At 36.6% G+C, this 20,863-nt stretch overlaps 1 protein-coding gene across 1 annotated transcript in view; it reads right to left on the reverse strand.

Annotated features, from left to right (window-relative positions):
• PEL1 (Eukaryotic release factor 1 (eRF1) family protein) overlaps positions 1 to 20,863 on the reverse strand; it is a 96,472-nt gene that overhangs the window by 19,476 nt on the left and 56,133 nt on the right. The window contains exons 8-11 of the mRNA XM_089832151.1: positions 19,399 to 19,474; positions 15,231 to 15,263; positions 15,064 to 15,132; positions 12,041 to 12,147 (exon numbers count right to left, since the gene is read on the reverse strand). Coding sequence (XP_089688277.1) covers positions 12,041 to 12,147; positions 15,064 to 15,132; positions 15,231 to 15,263; positions 19,399 to 19,474 — 285 coding nt within the window. The remainder of the gene's footprint in view (positions 1 to 12,040; positions 12,148 to 15,063; positions 15,133 to 15,230; positions 15,264 to 19,398; positions 19,475 to 20,863) is intronic.

The following is a 20,863-nucleotide window of genomic DNA, read 5'->3' on the forward strand; positions in this document are numbered from 1 at the left end:
TTGAGAACGAAGAAGCTATGCTTCACTTGTAGGGAGCCATGGACACCGGATCATAGGTGCCTTGGCAAGAGTAAAATACATTATGCTGAGGTTCTTTCGGAAGAGGAGGATGAGCAGCAGGGAGGCACCGATGAGGAAGGAAGTGAGGAGCAACCTCTTAAAGAGAGGAAGAAGGAATCCACTCCTAGACAGTCCCCTATTATAGCTTCCCTTTCTAGCAATCCCAATGGTCACCCAATTCATTTGAAGGGCATAATTAGAGGGCAGTGTATTGTGTGCCTCTTAGACACAGGTGCATCACATAATTTCATAAGCACATGCTAGGTATCAAAGAGAAGGTTACAGGTTGATGATATAACACAGTTTGAAGTTAAAGTAGCAAGGGGTGATAGATAAAGGTGCACAAGGAAAGTGTCAGGGCTTTCGATTCACTTTGATGACTATCCTCTAGAGGCATATTTTTATGTTGTTGATTTGGATGGGTTAGACGCCATATTGTGTAGGCAGTGGTTACAGACTATCAGCAGGTATACAATTGATCATAATAAGATGCAGCTAGAATTCTTACAGGAGGGTTAGCAGGTGATTCTCAAGGCCATGCCAAAGGGTGAACTCAAAGTGATTTCAGCTCACAAAATGGAGGCTATTATGAGGCGTGATGACATGGAGTGGGCGGCACATTGTTTCATCTCCTCTAAGGCTACATTAGGCTCAGGATAGTAGTTTCACTGTGACATTCAGCCGGTACTTGATAAGCACAAGAGGGTTTTTGTGGACATACCCCCAGGTATTCCCCCAGATAGAGGGTTTGAGCATATCATCAAGTTAGAGGAGGGCCCCAAGCCCGTCATTACTACCCTTTATCATCACCCTAGGCACTATAAAGAGGAAATAGAAAGAACAATTAAGAAACTCTTAGACATGGGACACATCAAACCCAGCTCCAGCCCTCTTGCTTCTTCGGTAGTTTTGGTGAAGAAGGATGGTACTCTTCGCATGTGTATAATTACCATGCTCTCAACAAGAGGACCATTAAGAATAGGTACCCTATTCCTTATTGATAAGTTATTAGATGAGCTACATGGGGCAGTCTATATCTTGAAGATAGATCTTCGATCTGAATACCATCAAATACATGTTCATGAGGAGGATGTGCAAAAAACAGCTTTTAGATGCCACTATGGACACTATGAGTATTTGGTAATGTCATTTGGGCTCACTAATGCGCCTGCCACATTTCAGTCATGCATGAACCATATTTTTAAAAAGCAGTTGCACAAGAGCATGCTGGTCTTCTTTGATGATATCCTGGTTTTTAGCAGGACTTGGGAGGAGCATTTGCAACACTTAGATGAGGTACTTAGCATTATGGGAGAGCACTGATTGTTTGCGAAGGAATCAAAGTGTGAGTTCAGGATGCCTGAGATTCTTTACCTTGGACACATGATTGGTGCAGATGGGGTTAAGGTACAACAGGAAAAGATACAAGCAAATCCTAGATTGGTCGCCTCTGAGGAATGTATCAGATTTGAGAGGCTTCATCGGTCTTTGTTCTTATTATAGGCGATTCATTAAAGACTTCTCTCAGACAGCAACTCCCCTCACCGATCTCACACGGAAAGGGGCATTCAGGTGGACAGATGAAGCAGAGGTAGTCTTTGATAGGCTCAAGAAGGTGATGAGCACATGCCCGGTTCTAGCACTTCCCAACTTCTCTCGCCCCTTTGTCTTAGAGTGCGATGCTTCAGGAAACGGAATTGGTGCAGTTCTAATGCAAGACAGGCATCCGATAGCGTATGGGAACCAGAAGCTCAAGGAAAGTGAGAGATTGTACTCCACCTATGACAAGGAGATGTTAGCCATTATGCACACCTTAATCAAGTTTACACAGTACTTGGTGGGTGGAAAATTCACAGTTAAGACAGACCACAACAGCTTGCGATATTTCTTAGAATAGAAGGATCTAAATGAAAGACAACAAAAGTGGGTCAGCAAGATTCAAGCATATGATTTTGACATAGAGTATGTCAAACGTAAGAACAATATAGTTGCTGATGCACTTTCTAGGAGACTCCAGTAGTAGAGTGTTGTGTCATTTCAAAAATATCAGCAGATTGGAAGTCCCAGTTATTGGTTGAGTATTCTAAGAATACTCAAGCTTGTCAGATCATGGATGGACAACTCCAAGACAGCAAGTACAAGGTAATCGATGATATGATTTTTTATAAGGATAGGATCTCCCTCATGCCCAAGTCTAAGCTCAAGGTAAAAATCATGAATGCCCTTCATGATGCACCATCAGCCAGACACCTAGGTTATTTTAAAACCTACAGGCAAGTCAAAGAAAGGTTTTCATGGAAGGGCCTCAAGGATGATGTCCTTTAGCATGTCAGAGTGCCAAACTTGTCAGAAGAACAAGTCGGAGCACGAGTTTCCAGTCGAATTATTACAGCCTCTTCCTATTCAAGCATAGAAATGGGAGGGCATTTCTATGGACTTTATTACAAGGTTGCCAAGGGTTCAAAACATAGATTCCATTTTTGTGGTTGTGGACAGATTGACTAAGTTTGCTCATTTCTATACTATAGTGGCAGATTGGTCGGCCTCTCATCTAGCCGAGTTGTTTTCTCGAGAGGTTTTTCGTCTACATGGCCTACCTCGGACCATTGTGAATGACAGGGATAACAAATTTCTTAGCACCTTTTGCCAGGAGTTATTCAGATTGGCAGGTACTGAGTTGACACCCAAGACGAGTTACCACCCTCAGACAAATGGACAAACTGAGATAGTAAATAAATGGCTAGAGGGTTATCTCTGGAACTATGTGGCAAGGCAACAAAGAGCTTGGGTTAAATGGTTGTCTTTAAGGGAGTACTGCTACAACTCCTATCACATGTCCATTTGGATGACACCATTTCGAGCTCTCTATGGCAGCGAGCCACTATCATTCGTAGATTTGGCCTTACAGGACAACACGGCACCACTAGCTAGAGATTGGATACAGGACCAACAAGACATTCTTAGATCTATTTGCACATGCTATCACTCACATAATAGTGGAAGATTGAACTCGTGGTTTGGTTTAACGACACACTCTCTTCATTGTTTGTTTTGTTGCTAAGTGTTTTAATTATCCCTCAGGCTTCAGATTCATAAAAAAATAGTGGATGATTTGAACTTCTTGGGGTCAAACCTGTTCATTGGCCAAGATTGCATATTTGGAGCCATAATCATTCTAGGGATATTTTCCAAATTACATTTTTGAGACCAAACATAATGTCCAACAAGAGACCACGTGGGTCTAAGGGACAAGTAACCGCAAGCAGCAGGAGAACCAAACAGTGTTCGCAGAAAGAACAAGCAAGAGAACAAAAGAACAAAAACAAGAGCAAGAAAAGACTAGGTACTCCTCACAAACAAGAAATAGTCTAGAATAGAAGGATATGGTCCAAGGCGAATAGAGGCATTGGATTGTCTTGAAGAATTGTACGAAATAGTGTGATGTTATAGAGTGTACCCACAACAAGACCTCACTGACCTGGTGTGACCCGAAGAATGGCCGAGACCACTTCGTTCCCCGAGTAAGAGACCCGAGAGAGAAGGAAGTGATGAGCTAGTCAGAAGTATGGCTCGGTGGGAGCTATTGCTAAAGACTGTGATTTTGAAGTTGTAAGACCTCCTAGAGATAGAGGGAAAGGCATTGCTGGTTAGTGCATCTAAAGGAAGAAAGGGACCGACACTCCCTGAGAAAACAATAAAACTCTCCCAGTCTTGTAGTAGGTAGGACGACAAAAAACAAAGTGAGCCTTCGTCTCCACCTCCTCGGGCAACAAAGGTGACAAATCATGTCCTCCCCATCAATTTGGTGATTGGTTTGTATACGTAGTCAGTGTGAGCCCACTCTAAAAGCCCCCAAGGAGATGTGGAGGGCATGAGTCTAGTGGCGGGTGAGGTACCAAGGGTGTATAATAATTGTGTCCCCAATATCCATGTAGTGCTCAATATAAAAAGCCATCCTCGAACAAAGATCCCCCATATAATCGCGTCCTAGATATCCATGTAGTGCTCAGTATAAAAAGCCATCCTCGGACGAAGACCCACTAGGGGTTGCTCCATGTCCTGGTATTATACCGTCTGTAGATGTCGGTCCTAGCGTGCTCATTCAACTCCTACTGAGAGGGAAGGAGGTGAGTGGGGGCATCAAGAGAACTGGAAAGGAGGAAGGAGGTCCATCACGATCCCAATAGAACCAAGAAGAGCACAAGCCTTGGCAAACCAACAACGAGATCTGCCAACAAAATCAGAAACCGCCACCACCTCGAAAGGAGCGATGAACTAGGTAGAAATATCTATGGTGACCCTTAGTGGAGTCTACAAAGCTCTGAAGCCGATGGAGAAACTAGATCAAGTCAAAGATGGCCCCAAGCTTGAAAGGATGAGCCCCAAACTCAGCCAAAATGGTATGGTGCGGAGTGGACTGATGACATCTATTAATGCATCAAAGGAGGATCTGGACTAATTAGAACACATTTCAAGAAGATGTAGAAGGATGTTGACACAAGAAATGGGGAAATACTAAAATCTATTTTGTTGGTATTTTCTATGATTTAGTATTTTGCATTTTTACATTTAAATCTAGACATTAATTTTAATATACATTTTCATAGTTTTAGTAGTTTTTAGTGTTTATTTTTTGCAATTGAAAAATAAGTGGACTTCTCATTTTCATTTCCAAGGGAGAGAGGTGACGCTTGGGAGCCATCAATCTATGTGTAAACTCTATTTTTGAATACATTGAATCACTTTTTGGCTTATAGAAATCTATTGTTATATTTCTATCGCTTTCAATTACATCACAATACCGCAAGTTCTACGCCAGGTATTGTAGTCCAAAATCTTAATTCGGATCATGGACTCTCTCGATCGAAGTCCAATTGTACTAAAAAAGAGAGGGGCCCCAAACAATAGAACTATTGAGGACAGTCGGCCTAACCAAGGAGTCCAGGAGGGACATCTTGGTCATGGTATCGTGGAAGTGATGTCTAAAACACTGTCTCTCAAGCATAGCTAGGGAACATAGGCCCTTGTTAACTCGGGGCTACATGGCAGGTCTCAAACTAAAACGTGGTTCAAAGAACTTAACCCGCAAGTAAGTATAGGAGGAAGTGATCTCGATCTCCTCACCCTAAAAGTAAAAGTGGAGATATGAGGTCTTCAAGCAATTGAAGACCATCACTTGTGTCTTACCCAAGCTCACAAAAAGATGACGTGAATCGCACAAGGAAGCCAACTCATCCAGAAGCCATTGAAGCCCCTCTGGGGAAGAGGCTAAAAGAACCATGTCATCAGCAAAAAGAAAAATGGAGATCAAAAGCTGGTGCAAGAAGCAGTCATCGCCAGGTAGCAAGAAGTCCCGAAGGAAAACCTTGAGCTCGTCAATGTAAATACCAAAGAGTAGGGGAGAGAAGGCAGCCTTGCTTCACCTCAATGGTGCTCTAGATAGGATCTGAAAATCAACTTATTAAATCAAACTGAGTAGGAGAAGCAAGTCTGTATCAAATTGGAAGGATATATCACTAGGCTCTGTTGAAAACTGATTCATATTGAAGGTACTCCCAGAAGGAAGTTAGATGCTTCAAGCTTTGCTATTCAATTTGACAGTGGAGGCAGGGCGAAATGGGAGCTCCATGGAGAATAGATGGAGCAAGACAATGCAGGGACATGTGTAGGGAGTGACTACACAGACAAAGACAATGACAAAAGGGGAAGGTCAAGAAATTTGGGATCTCATAAAAGGTTTGATTCTGTCTGGAAAATATGACAGGTTATAATTGTGCTTAAAATTATAAGCAATGTCAAAAAATTAAATAAAATTATATTTGGACATGATTTAGTATTTTTCATTTTGGCTTTTAATTTAATTCTTTTATAATTTTGCTTCTAGTTTTGTGTACCTTTTGTTTTGAGAATATTTTAGATCCAATAGACATAAACAAAAAAATGGCCCAAATTGGATCTGAGCAGTGCATCCTCAATAGATTTCAGTTCCAACCATGTTTAGTAACTATAAACTTGATTATAGGAAGCTAAAGGACATGTCAAATTACTCAGCAACGGATTTGGCTAGAATTATAATGTTGAGTTTAACAGTTTAACTACATTCATTTATTTGCTAAAGTTAGTTTTCACTGAGTTGGGAGAATTCTTGGTCATGCATTGCCTAAAATTTTCCCATCCAAATGCTGCTATGAACAGCTATTTCATGATAACCAATTAATGTGTGAATGGTAAAAGTTTAAAACAACACACATGCTGATTTCTCACTTGACATAGAAACCTAATGTTTGTCCGACATGTAATCATTTTATATTGAGTAGTCCAAATTTAGGAGCTTTTGTTGTCATATTCGACCATTTAAGGATAATTATTTAATAAAATCCCGATTCCTACAAATACGTAAAGAGATTTGGGATGTCAGCTGCTTTCCAATGTATTATAATTTGCCTCACACTAATTGTCCAGGTATCTTGGTTCTTGAAAAAATGTTACATTTTCCAAGTTTGGCATCAAGGAATGTTTCCTTATGCAATATCAAATACTCTGTTGGTTCTATAATTTTTATGTCTGAAAAGTGTTAAAAAGAATTCTTTGTCGGTTCACTGTTGTGAAGATTGCTTTTGCTTAATGCTTTCTCAACTCTTAAATGTTGGAGTTTTCTGTTGAGACTTGTTTCAAAGAACACTGTCAATCGATTAAGAGTGTGTTGGTGAGTAGGTAAGTGAGGTAACTTATCTGTTATAATACTTTTATCATCTTTTTGTTCTAATATTAAATGACCAACTTTTGGTCATCTGTGGTCATTAATATAATTTATTTCTTTCTTTCTAAGGGAACTGCTACACCAAAGGGGAAGTTAGAATGTTGTGTTCCAAAATTTGCATTTGCTTGTGGCTCTGCATATCTTAGTTTGGACATTGTATGGTTCTCTAAAATTTGGATTAATTATGTGGTTCTTTCATATAACAGTAGTTCACATTTTCAGAGTTGGCTTCAGTGAAGGGTCATTAAGTAAACATGATTGTATGTGATCAAATAAGGCATCAAATATAATTCAGTAATACCCGGGAATATAATTCTGGCTGTATGCAAGGAAATAGTGGTTAAAGGAATGCAATAAACAAAGAAAGCACTCAAACAACTGAATCAATACAACATATATGAGAAGACAAAGAAAACCTTTAATAACCCAAAAAGATGCAAACCTCATACACCCAAATAGCTTTCCTCGATATGTGGACTTGTCCAATGAGATGGATGTGTGCTCAAATGTTTTTCGCTCAAGCTTCTAATGGTGAGTAAGGATTTTGATATTATACGAATGCTTATCTATTGCCTTGGATTCAAAATGGCATTATGACTTTGCTCTAGATGGTGGATAATTCATGAAGGGAAGAGGAAGTTGCCAGTGAGCCAGCGTCTCTCGCAGGATTCATGACATGGCTTAACCATCTCTTGTGGTTCTACAAGACTATTGGTTGTATCGGGCATTGACAGGTCAATCTTTTGGTGCAACGGCAACCCTGTCCTTTCTAACAATTGGTATTAGAGCTTGGTCATAGGTTCAAATCTTGCAGGCTAAGTTGAGTGACGCTGGGAGGGGGATTGTTGATAGTGGACCAGTGTCTCTCGCAAGATTCATGACATGGCTTAACCACTTCCTGTGGTTTTATAAGACTATTGGTTGTATCAGGCATTGACAGGTCAATCTTTTGGTGCAACTACAACCCTATCCTTTCTAACAGAGGGTTCAATTTATAGGCAAAGAGAGAGAGGAATGGACGGTCAAGATGCAGAGATGAGGAGTGACTAGGTTGCATTTGAAGGGGAGCGCATGGATTGTGCTTCTTCAAATTCATAGAGGGAGGACATGGCGGGTTGGGAAGATATACCATAAAGACCCATCTTGTCTCAAATCCCAAAGGCCAAGCCTTGAGGATTATGACCATTTTGGGAAGTCGGAATAGGGAAAAGGGTGTAAGAGGATGTGTAAGAGCATTTAAATTAAATGCATATGGTTGGGGATTTGAGAAGATGTGATGGGAGGTTGACTTAGGCTTGGTTTTGGATTTCTTAATCCTTGGTGTTGCAAATGTTTAGGATGGGATTAGGCTAGGATTAGTGGGCAAGTGGGAGGATTAGGAAAAAGAAAAGAGGGAGGAAAGAAAATGAGTGGAGAGCTAATTAGTTAATCAATGGTAATTAACTAATTTAGTTAGTTTAGTATGTGTGAATGGGTTGGATTGTGTTAAAACCATGGGTTATGCGGTTTGGGGTTTGGTTAGAAGGTGGTTAAAGTTGAGGGCCATGTACTCAAATTGCATTAAATGTGATTTATTTAATTCAGTAATAGAGGAAAAGGATTAAATGAATTAATTAAACCAAATAGAAAATTTTTGTTTCAATTAATAGAAGGGAGATTAATTAGTTAAATAGCCAAGGTTGCATATTTAATTAATTGGACTATAATTAATTAATTAGAGGATTGACCTAGTTTAATTAAATGACAATATTTAATTAAAATGCCTAGGAGACAGCTAACTCCAAATTTGATTACAAAATTATTAATCAGATTTAGGTGTCTACATTGGCATAATTACACTCGTCTTGGAAATAGGGATGTTCCGTAAACATGGAAACTTCCAAAAAACTGTTCTTTTGCTGTCCCATAAAATTAATGTTTGAGTTTTGATAATTTGCCTAACTTCCACTCTCATGTGAGCTCTCAATTTAAATTATTTAACACAAACATTATATGTTAAGGTTTTATAGCATATATAAACATGCTTTATCCATGCCTTCATATGAATATTTAAAATCTCCCTATACATTTAAATTTCCCCTATTTTTTATATAACTGTCTCCCTTGCCCAGGAGAAAAAAATCTAACCCAGAAACTGGTTTCCCCGCCCCCTTGCCCCCTATTGATATTTTGGTAGCTTTAGTAGGATAAACCTGTGAGATCAAGAAGAAATTAATATACTTATATATGTGTGTGTGTGTGTGTATAATATATATAATACAACTATAATTAAATTTGTCATTATATTAATTATATTGATGAATAGACATGTCTCATGAAGGGACATGTCTCTTCTCTTGAATTATTCCTCATACAAATACAAGAGGACGTTGTCATTTGGAAAACACATATCAAATAATATGACAGTGTTAGTACATTTGCAGTGATCCGAGAAATCTAACATTGTATCAAAGCTGGACTGCATATGTAATGAAAGATAGATTAGTAGACCATGAGGGAATGAATATACTGTTTGACTGTGACTTGCAAATGAAAGATTCTTTCAGACTTTATGTATAATATCAAGGGAAACCTAGAAGAATAAATTTTGCCTGCAGAGTATCTCCGTGTGGATACCTCCAAGCAAGCAACCAGAATATCAGCAACATCATTGATATGAAGGGAAAAATAAGTCATTTTTAAAAAAAGAGGAGTATCGGCAGTAAGGAAAAACAATTATAGCAAACATGAGGATGACTTCACTCAAAGGTACAACAAACAGTGAGTTTCAGCACCATTTCTTTGAGTGTGTGGGAAACGGTCTCAACGAGAGCATGGCCTTGAGCATTCTTGAACACCCCACTGCCTCGCACCATTGTGATCTCCCTCCTTGAGCCACGAAGGAAAATTTGTGAGATTGTCTTCACCGAATGAGGGATATGCAGACTAGAAGGATGCCAAGTTGGGAGATTAAATTTCACGTTTGCGTCTTGATCTTTTCTCTCACTATATTTTGGGCTTTAATAATTTTCAAATGCTCTCATCTATGTTGTACAAGGTCAAAGATGGAAAATGTACAAGACTGCATAAAATTGATGAATCATATCTTGAGTAAGGTAAATTGAGAATTTCTTTCGATTTTGTGAAATTATTGAAATTTGTTTGGTTCAAAAGTTGCCTTAAAGGCACCTAATCTAGAGTGGTAAATTAGTATTCATAGAAAAAAAAAAGTATCAAAAAATAATAAGAAACTGGGAAAAATATTAAACTTTGTGTTTGCGCCTTGATCTTTTCTCTCACTATCTTTTGGGCTTTAATAATTTTTCTCAAATAAATTATCTGGACTTTAGTAATTTTTTCCTCAAATTATTTCTTGGGTTATACCATTTTCACCTCAAAACAAACTTTTGTATTCTCTAATTTGTGTCTTAAATTCTGTTTTCTGCTTTTGATCAATTTTTCACCTCGAAAATCGTTTATGGTTTATGTAATCCACAAAGTTCACAGGATTTAGTGTCAAAGACTCACATTTTCGAGTTTTTACCATTTGTTCTAAAAAATCCTATGCTTTGCTAACTTCAACAATGATATCTTGCAGTTTATTTTGGGGCACCCTATGCATTTGCAAAAGTTTGCAGGTTTTGCGATTTTCTACAAAATCGTGGCAGTTGTTCTTAATGTATGTATCTATCTACAGGGAAGGACGATCGTTTATCCAACATCAGGATGGGTGTTTTGTGATGATTTTTGGTCAAATGTTTTGCAGATTCCGGGAGGGTTAGTAACAGACTCATCTCAGTAGCAAAGTCAGTGGCAGGCTCTTGCCTCTTGTTGCAAACCATTTTGAAAAAGGGGACAACCTTCTCTATGACTTTGGCTACTCTTGGTCATTGACATTCTACAGATCGAAGGAGGGTCTCGGCACCACCAGGGTGTTTTGAAAAAATTATGACCGCATAACATGTAGTCTTTCGCAGGGTAGTACGATGATGAGCATTAATGGAGGGAATTAGAATATTGTAATGTTTGTTTAATAGTCATCTTAGTCTTCAGTTTATTACATAGTTTCTATTTTCATCTTTAGTTCACATTTGTTTCATAATCTAAACATTGTCTTTACAAATGTATATAAGGAGCTTTCGACTCCTCTATTTAATACAACATCGATTTACTATAATAGTTTTCGTGTAGCGACTAGTAAGGAAAACCTCAGTTGCAAGTGAAATTGATCCTATGCCATAGCCCCTAGCAAGAGATGATCCAAAACAGACAACAACGAGCTTAGAAAGATTTTTGTTTTTTCTAAAGCTGCACTTTGATTTATTAAAAACTATTGAAAACCCTCAAAATAGTGCCTAACAAATATATTTTAATAAAAATCAACATGATTTTTTCCATGTGCATTTTTCTGTTGACAACAATTCTGAAGTATTTCTTGTGATCTTTTCACAAAGAACCGTAACAAACCATAATCTTTCCATTGACAACAATTCTGAAGCATTGCTCATCTCCATGAATCGTGCACCTAAGAAGAACAAATATACAATACCATCCATGCTTTTGGCTGAGTCAAATGTGTTGTAAGTCAGTAACTACTCATAGGTTAGAACTTACTAAGAGATATTAGATCATAACACAATGCCGTTAATTGCAGTGATATCTTACTATTTCATGTCTCAAGAACATATTGATTCAAATTACTGATATATAACTGATTGAAGGACAATAATAATAAAAGAATTAGATTCAACTGTAAGGAGAACATTTAATCACAAGCATCCGAACTTGTGCTCAATATTCCAGAAAAATTATGTTGAATTGTGAGCCATATTAATATTTGCCTCAGTATTCCTACTTCTGAATCTTTATTTTGCCAGATGTGCTTTCCCAGAAAACCATACCAAGAAGGAGATTTTGGAGACATGGATGGCTGATTTTTTGTAATCGTTGCTACCCTAATATCTATAGTTTGTTTTTAAAACCTCAAATTATAAATGATAGGCCAGGCAGGTTCAAATATGCTACTTTGGAAGCCATATCGTTTCCTGAGATTCATTCTCCCCATTTCTAGAGAATACTATATGGCATGCCACCTTGCGAAACCAACCTTTTTGCCATCTTTAGGCATACATGATAAAAAGGAATTGCATGAAACTCTAGAATCTGCAGAAAGATAAATTTCCAGTCTTTTGGGGAAATAAAATTGAAAAAACCATCACAAGAAATGCCTGAGAAACATACTTGTATCCAGAAGAAGCATGAGCAAGAATAATGCGTGACTTGTTCTCTATGATGGATCTTAACTCCCGTCTTTCTGCCTCAAGCAACATATAGCTATGAAATTGATCCTGATGTAAAAATAAGTTTTTTCTTTTCAGTAAGGACACTTGAAACAATTCAAAATAAACAACAGAAAACTGAAAAGAAACAATAGAAGAGTTGAGAACTGCAACTTCACAAATCATAAATTCGATAACTAGTGGAAAACCCCATAGGAATTCAAAAAACAAAAGTTTTTCACTTGGTTCATCTCTCAAATAATTTCACTCAATAATGGTTCTATTCTTAGTTAACGGTTCGAGTTTGATTCGAAATACAGGTTCAAAGAACCGGTTCGCTGATACGGCAAAATTTTGGAAAAGGGTTTGGGTTTGTCCGTACAAAAACATGTTAAATATATATATATATATATATATATATATATATATATTAATGAAGCCTAGAAGCATAAGTTAAAATTAGAATGTCACAGAGAATCATAAAATCATATGATTTAATCATTTAAACAACAAAAACACCATAAACTTTAAACTTGTAATCATAGCATCATTACAAAGCATTGTCCAATTGATTGGCATATCTTAGGCCTTGCTAGACAAGTTGAATACAAACAAGCGAGCTACTTTGTCAAAAGCTCTGTTTATTACAACAGGCATATAGCAAGCTGAGCTTGGAAAGAAGTGTATCATGTTATAAAAGAAGCAGACTTATACCTGCGGCATTGTTCTATCCCTCAATGGTACATTTATCCTGTTCATGTCTACCACTGAAGAAGCTCATCGTCTCCACATTCATGATCTAATCTAGTCCATTTTGTGCAATTAAACATTCTCTATGTCAAAGATGCAACCTGGGATGCCTACACTATAACATCATGCAGGAAAATCAAGGAGCTGTTGATACACAAAAAAAAAATTAAAATCTACGCAATTTTTTGACGAATTGGACCCGAATTCGGTACTGGTTCAAACCCAGGCCTGGTTTGGAGGCCATACCAGCGAACCTGGGTAACTAAGGTTCTATTACAAGAAAAGCTAAGGAAAATTTACTCTCTCCTTTAATAGATGTAAAAACTTTCTCCTTTAATAGATGTAAAAACTTTCTCCTAGAAGCCAGTCTTAAATAATATATTTCCACCCCCTTAAACAAGTTTGAATTTCAAAAAGATCATTAAATCTCTATTTTACGAAAAAAAATTATGCTAATTCTAAAGCTCGATAAAGACAAAAATAGTAACTAGAGACAAAAAGAAATTAAATATTAGTAGTCATGTTAAAATCCAGTGAAGACTACAGCGCATACTGGCACAAGAAGGCCAGAAACAATCCCCAGTGCCAGCTTTGCTGCTCTAAATAAGGAGAGGCTCTTAATATTATCCAATCACATTGGTATACAGAGATAGCTCACTATATTCCAAGCTGTCCACAGCTAACATTAACATTACTAAGAAAATTTGAAAAGAAAAAGGAACCAAGTGAATAAAGGGCACACTGAATGGTAAAAGAAATTTTAACATTTATTTATAGAAATGAATAGCATCTTGAGAAGCAGCTAAAAATATAAAAGATCCTATAAACTTTTTGGGCATATCTGCTTTTTCTCTAAAATTAGCTTTTGGCAAACATCTATTGCTTCTATATAGGAAATTGATTCCATGAATAACCCTGGCAATATTTTTTATTCATTTTGCATCATATAATGCAATTATGAAATTTATTTTCTGCAGTCAGTTTCAGAATCAAAATAAAATAATTGAGTTAAGAGCCTTAAAAAAAATGTTAGCAGTTGTCCCACTGAACCAGAGTTTTTCCATGGCGAGAAAACTGTCAAAAGGCATAAAAAGTCGTGAATTTTCATTTCTGTATTATTCAGTTGATTATTTGATTAAATTTCTTAGTTCCTTTCAGCTGAAGTGGTTCCCACAGAGTCAGCAGCCTATGAAGTTGTTGACAAACTCAAAGACAAAAGAAGACTTCTAGTCCTTGGACAAAAACCTTTCCAATTAGGTTTAGTGAGATCTATTCTGATGCCAGACAAGACTCTCTCTCTCTCTCTCTCTCTCTCTCTCTCTCTCTCTCTCTCCCCCCTCCCCTAGTGGTTCTGTCTTGCTCTTGATCTCTCTCTGCATGTTTGGGTGTGGGTGTCCTGGTTTACCAGTGTTATTTCCATAAAAATCTAGTCTTCAAGACAAATATACGGTGACAGAGAGTAAGGTTCGTGTAAAATTTAGGAAAGAATTCCAGTCAATTGTTTATTCTATTGCAATTTGTTTAAACAATCAGATCAACATTTCTAACTAGAAGTTATTTATTTAATGGTTCTGTTTTGCTCTTGATCTCTCTCTGCATGTTTGGGTGCGGGTGTCCTGGTTTACCAGTGTTATTTCCATAAACGTCTTCAAGACAAGTATACGGTGACAGAGAGTAAGGTTTATGTAAAATTTAGGAAAGAATTCCAGTCAATTGTTTATTCTATTGCAATTTGTTTAAACAATCAGATCAGCATTTCTAACTACAAATTATTTAATTAATGGCATCAGATTTCCACAATCCATAATATTGAGTACAACTAGTTTCTGGATTCAACTGCATAAAATTTATTTTGCATCAACTTTTTGGATAACACTCCATGATCCATTTTTTTACCTCCTCAGCTCTCCCTCATCCTAATGATGGATCAAAGAGTGACCTGAAACGGTGATGCAAAATACATTTATCCAATCAAATTATAACTAATCATACTGAATACAAGTTATTTGTTTTTTATGCAGTAATACATTGAATTTACCAACTCCTTATATACCTGAGCCATATATCCACTGGTTTACTTCCAAGAAAGAAGATATAATGATGCAAGCTAATTACAATTCAAACTTTCACCTTCAAACAATGTTAAAAAAGCATGAAATGTAGCTAGAAATTTCATATTATGTGCACTGAAACAATTCACTCTAAATTTAGTTCAGGATAAGAACTAAGGAGTACCTTTGTAAATCCGGGGCTTGCAATTACCATGCAACGGACAATAGTAAAATCGGAGTGCCTAAGAACTGCCTGAAATATAGCACAGAACAGTACAGATAAGTTATAAATCAACTAAGAAACAATTAAAACCATTAAATGTTGAACCATAAGGGAAATAGAAACTTCACCTGCAAAACATTCTCAAAAAATTTCTTCAAAGCCTGCCCATCCATAACACAATATCAGTATCCTAACGGGTCCCTTTCTTGCAAGGATGATGAAAATAAGAATGCTTAGACATGGAAACGAAGCTTTAATTAGCTACAACAAGAAACAAATATGGCATTGTAGAGTTTGGATAAAGAATATCAAACACACATTTCCGAATAAAATATCCATGTGACAGAACTGGAATCAGGAACTAAAGCAGACATTTGAACAAAGGTCTCCAGTAGTGCTAATGGCTTGACAGATGGAGGCCACCATCTAAACACATTTTCCTGTTCTATAACTGGCTTGGAAGTTGACTAGAATCCTTTGAACATTTGAGAAGGACATAGAGCTAGACGGATGTGAATCAGATCTAATACATTCCCCAGAAATCTGCCACTCACTAGATTCCTTGATAGTTAACTTTAATAGACTAACAGCGATTAGCTTTGTTAAAATGCATTTTTGTGTTCTATGAAGCAGATTTTTTGGAGAGACAAATTCTAAATGTTTATTCTGCAGCAAACCAATTTTGTTTCAAATTCAAATGATTTACTGCCAAAGCTGAAAACTTTATGGGAGATTATCCAATAACAATGCTCTCATGCTTGCCACTTGACAAAGCTTTTACGCACATTGAAGACCAGAAAAATAATTATGTGAAAAAGTAATGTTACCTTTCTGAGCAAAATGATTTTATGAACAATTAGCCCAAATTCCAAGATTTCCTGTAAGATATTTGAAGAGTAAGGGAGAACTCCAAAGTCTTTTGGGAGCATGGGTTCAGTTTTCTGGCTTCTTTTCTCCGAGTCAATGAGCTTGGTGATAGAAGCATAAGTCTTCTAAAAAGCCCGATCTTTGCAATTTAAAAAAGATTTCCAAATAAAATGATTTTTTCTGAAAGCATCAAGAGATCAGCCACAATTGTCCATGATTTTTAAGGGTTTAAATTGCACAGAAAACACATTTACAGCCCACCAACCCATACTGAAACCCTAACAGTACAAAATTGTTATTTAATTGGGATTTTCCATTGATTTTAACACAGAATTAACCATTGGCTGTTGGGACATGGTTCACCAATGACCATCAAAGAGATTCGCTATTTTTCACAAGTTGCTGACATAGGTCACAGCAGATGACCTTGAATGGATGAATATTTCTAGTAGATGTTAAGCAGATTAATATATAGACATGTTCTTTGTATGCTTCTACATTTGATGTAAAGGACATTGGCATGGAATGGTTAAGAGATGTGTTGCCTTTTTCTTAGTATTCCGCACCAGTATGATTTGCCTTAGGTTCATAGTAATGCTTTTCATGTATATAAACCAAAAACACAATTTAGAGGTAGACAATATTATAAATAGAAAGTCTTTCTATTTTATATTTTTAACATATTTGAACCTTCGAAGAGTACTTACCAAAAGTAAATGCATAAAGCCAGTTAATTGAAATGAAACTTTAATGGCTTGATATTAACCTAAAATGCTTGCTTCCTCGGGGTTTTTGTGATCCTAACTATTCAAAAAAAAATTAACATTTCAATTATTAACAATAATACCAAGGTGGTTGTTTAAACCAGAGAGGCATAAATCGGGAAAAATCCCAATTATACCAGATTAATTGGGGATCGGACATGTCGATTTTTTCCCCAGTAAATAGCCAAAAATCAGTCAAGATGGTCAATGATTTCTGGCCCAAAAGTTTTCGATTAAAATTGGGAAAAAATATGATTAAATTGCTTTAAAAAACCCTGCCAAACAAAAACTCAAAAGTGCACGAAAGAACATCGCAATTTGTAATAAAATGTCGCCACGGGTAGCATGATTGCTATAGTGATTCACCATTAGTGGAAGAAACTTCCCATCCTGCAGCAGCAGTTCACCATTACAGCAGAAGCAACAACACTGGTTCGACATTTTTCTACACCAGAGCTTTGGCGTTTTTCTACAGGTATGCAAACTCTCACACCATTTGGTTATTGACAGCCACCTTCACATTGATGAATATGTATTATAATGCATGGCACAAAAGCCACAAATCATCCCTCCTTCCGATTCTACTTGTAACACTCTTGCACCTTATAAATATCTCTCTGGTTGGCATTTTTACGTATCTCTTAGCCATTAAGGATCCATCATACCATTTACTGTTTTCCATGTAAATGCATTTTGTTTTGATTGCACAAATAACAGCATCTGATAATTTTAAAATAAAGTGTTTCTGTTATTTGTGTAATGAAAACAAAACTCATTTACATAAACATCCTCAGAAAACAACTATCTTCAACACTTTATTTTCTTTGTATTTTTTAAAGTCCTTAACTGTCACTCTATTTAGTCCAATAATAATGGGATGAGATAAGAGAGATCACACACTCTGGAGCTTTCTAGATTTTTTAACCATATCATTAATAAATATTGCATTTCAGTGTCTCTCTTAGCCTTCAAGGTTCCATGTATATTATAATTTACAGTTTGAATCTCCCATTTTAGTGTTTTATATATAGATGGGTTGTATTTTCATTACTTGAATTTTAGGGTAGAGTAAACATTTTGTGCTTTCTATATGCATAAGTCAAAGATTGACTATCTTGACAAATCACCTTATTTTCTTTGTATTTTTGTGTAGTTCACAATTCTCTTCTCTATAAGATAAAATAGGGTGCTGTTTGAGCTTCTGTGCTGTGTGCATTTGGTTCACCTAATTAATGATTGATTAGTGATCATAAAGACATTAATGGTATTACTGGGGTATTTATTTTCATAAATTATTAAAATTGATTGTTTGAGCACAACACAAAGTTCCTCACTCATTTTTTTTCCAATTTCCTGGATAACTTGATACATTTGATTTAATTATTGGTGGCATGGTCAAGCAGAATGATGACTTACAGAGTTTTAAACAATTTAGTTTGGCACTCTATATCTGATCTAGTTCTACCCATTACCTCTTTACCTATTGAATTTGAATATAATTCTGTCACACTCAATGATTAGATTCTGTACACCCTCCTTTGACGCAATGTTTAATCCCTCTGTCCTTTGAAGCTACATGTCTTATGGCACTTGAGCTCTATTGGAATTGGCCAATGCATAAGTTGGCATTCCATTATTTATTGCAACATATGGATTACAAATAATTTCTTCTAGAGCCTCTACTAGTTGTTTATGTCTTCCTCCTCAAATTCAAGTAGTAACATATATAAACAAATTCATAAGAGCACACCCAAGAGAAATTCTTCAAGATAAAAATAGAAGTCCCAAGGTCTTGTGTATAGTCCTGTAATCCCATCAAACTAGTGTCTCCCCTAGAAGCAACTGGTCTCTGTATTAAGCAGGTTGTAATTGTAATTTATAAATATCCTTTTGCCTAAAATATATAGTCAGATATAGTGCAGAATCTCTACTTTTGAACCATTGACATTACTAAACCATCTGCAGCCGACCAAGCACCAAAGAACTTACAGATTAGGACACACTCCAAGTTCTGGTTGGCTTTGTCTACAATCTAATCAGATCTTTAAATAACTGGAATCAATAGCCCACATATTTTCAATTTACCTAGCATTAAAGAAAACCTCCACCCTACTCCTTGCAGTATTTTTCCATATTGGCTAACGTGTCAATTATTTCATCTAAATCCTGTTGATCATAACCCATGCTTTGTAAACTCTCTCTATCAGGACCAGCCTTGTCCACTTTACTGCTAAGAGTTTCAAAATTAGCCCTAGGTCTTTTAAAAGAATTGCCCCACAATCTGCATCACATTCATAACCACAGTTACATAATTCTATCATCCTCCACATAGTAACCTTCTTCCAAATGATCCTCAAAAACCTGCTAATTTGCTGTCTCAAATCTTTCGCTACCTCCGAAACCTCTGTTTAAAAATATTAAATTCCACCACTGTCATGGAATTTCATTTAAACTTAGCCTTGTAAACTATTTTTCTCAAAGTATTTCAAATGATAGATAAGAATGGCAAAAGAAACTATATCACCATCTGTCAATGATCAAAATAGATCAACAACACCAAAACTATGACAACAATAGTAATAAACAAGAGTAAAAATCGCTACAAAAGTACCAAAAGTCAAGCGTCCTATTTCTGCACAAAGAAAAATACAGACACTACTTTCACCTTCTCATAACCAGCAATAGCTGGACCACGCTTGCGTGGAATTGATGCTTCTATCCTGGCTTTTGTTGTTGTTACACTGTAGAAACATAAAATTTGGTCAAGAAACACATTATGTTAAGGAAAGAACAAAATGAGCCAGATAAGAACAAGTCCGTGACTCTATTGTATATAACTACCACAAAGAAGTCACTGCAAAAAATGTTAAAACTGTCAATTAAAACTGTATGTGCACACGCACGCATACATAAGGAAATACAAATTTAGAAAACCAAAAAGATGTACATTAGAAACAAATTCCATAGTTTGCATCACTTATGCTATGTGTTTTCCAGCTAGAAAAACAATAATATCAATGATTAACAAAAGATGGTTAAAAATGAATTGTCTACGTAAAATCTTGATGTCTTATCCATCTCATAGAAGGGTAAAATGTAGTGTTCACTTTGCAAAAGAAAGCACTGATCATGAAAATTAAACTTAAAAAGAAAAAAATGATATTGATGTCCAAGAACCAAGAATAGATCAAAGGGACTTGAATGTATAATGATGTATCACCTCTTATACCAAGTTATCATATGAGGACTCGTGAACATTAAGCAATGCATGCATGCATGGAAAAGCACCAAATGCATTAATTTGAAAAATCCATTCATTAACGAAAAGCAGTAGGCATAAATAAAAAGCAATACAACCATGAACTAAAAGGTTGTGCATGCAAAGGGTATACATGCATGAAGACAGCTTTTTCTAATTTGTTGTCTTTATTTAGCATGTAGGGGTATTGGACATATGCATGGATTCAGGCGCCAAAGTTTGGTATAAGTTAGAGGTTGGAATGCCTATTCTCATCTTTTTGTTTTTCGTATAATTTTAGTATAAGCTTAACTATGTCCGTTATAGGAGACAAGGATGAAAATCCTTGGGTCTATGGATTGGAGGACAAAACTCTTTTGGTTTCTTGCAGATTGGAGGATGGAAATGCTTTGATTTCGTAAGGCAATCTCATGTAGAGGTTATATTTGTGCTTCATAAATTGTTTGGAATTTTAGCATATATTTTGCAATTTCAGCGAGTTTGTACTTCTAAATCAGCAATATATGATAAGATAAGATAAGATAATGATATTAATGTCCAACAAAAGAGGCTGACAAATTACAACAATGAGGCTGACAGCAGCAGGAACACACAAAGGTGTCCGAAAATAAATACAATAACAAGAGAAAGCAAACCAAGAACCAGAGAGGAGGCCAAGAAAGAGAGAGAGACTAGGAGTCGTTTCTAGGCTAAACGAAGTCAGTCACTGAATGATTTGTATGCCGATGAGTAAAGGCCCTGTCCTGTATGCGGCCACTCACAAAGGAGTGTCACTAGTGCAAATAGCTGGTTCGGGCCCTGATGCATCTAGAATGCCTGGTAGATCTAGTGGAGCTAGAAGGCCTTTTCACCCCACGCAAAGGAGATAATG

The sequence above is a fragment of the Cupressus sempervirens genome, chromosome 5, assembly GCF_028749045.1.
Source record: "Cupressus sempervirens isolate cs-2001-9-10 chromosome 5, ASM2874904v1, whole genome shotgun sequence".
Classification (NCBI taxonomy): domain Eukaryota; kingdom Viridiplantae; phylum Streptophyta; class Pinopsida; order Cupressales; family Cupressaceae; genus Cupressus; species Cupressus sempervirens.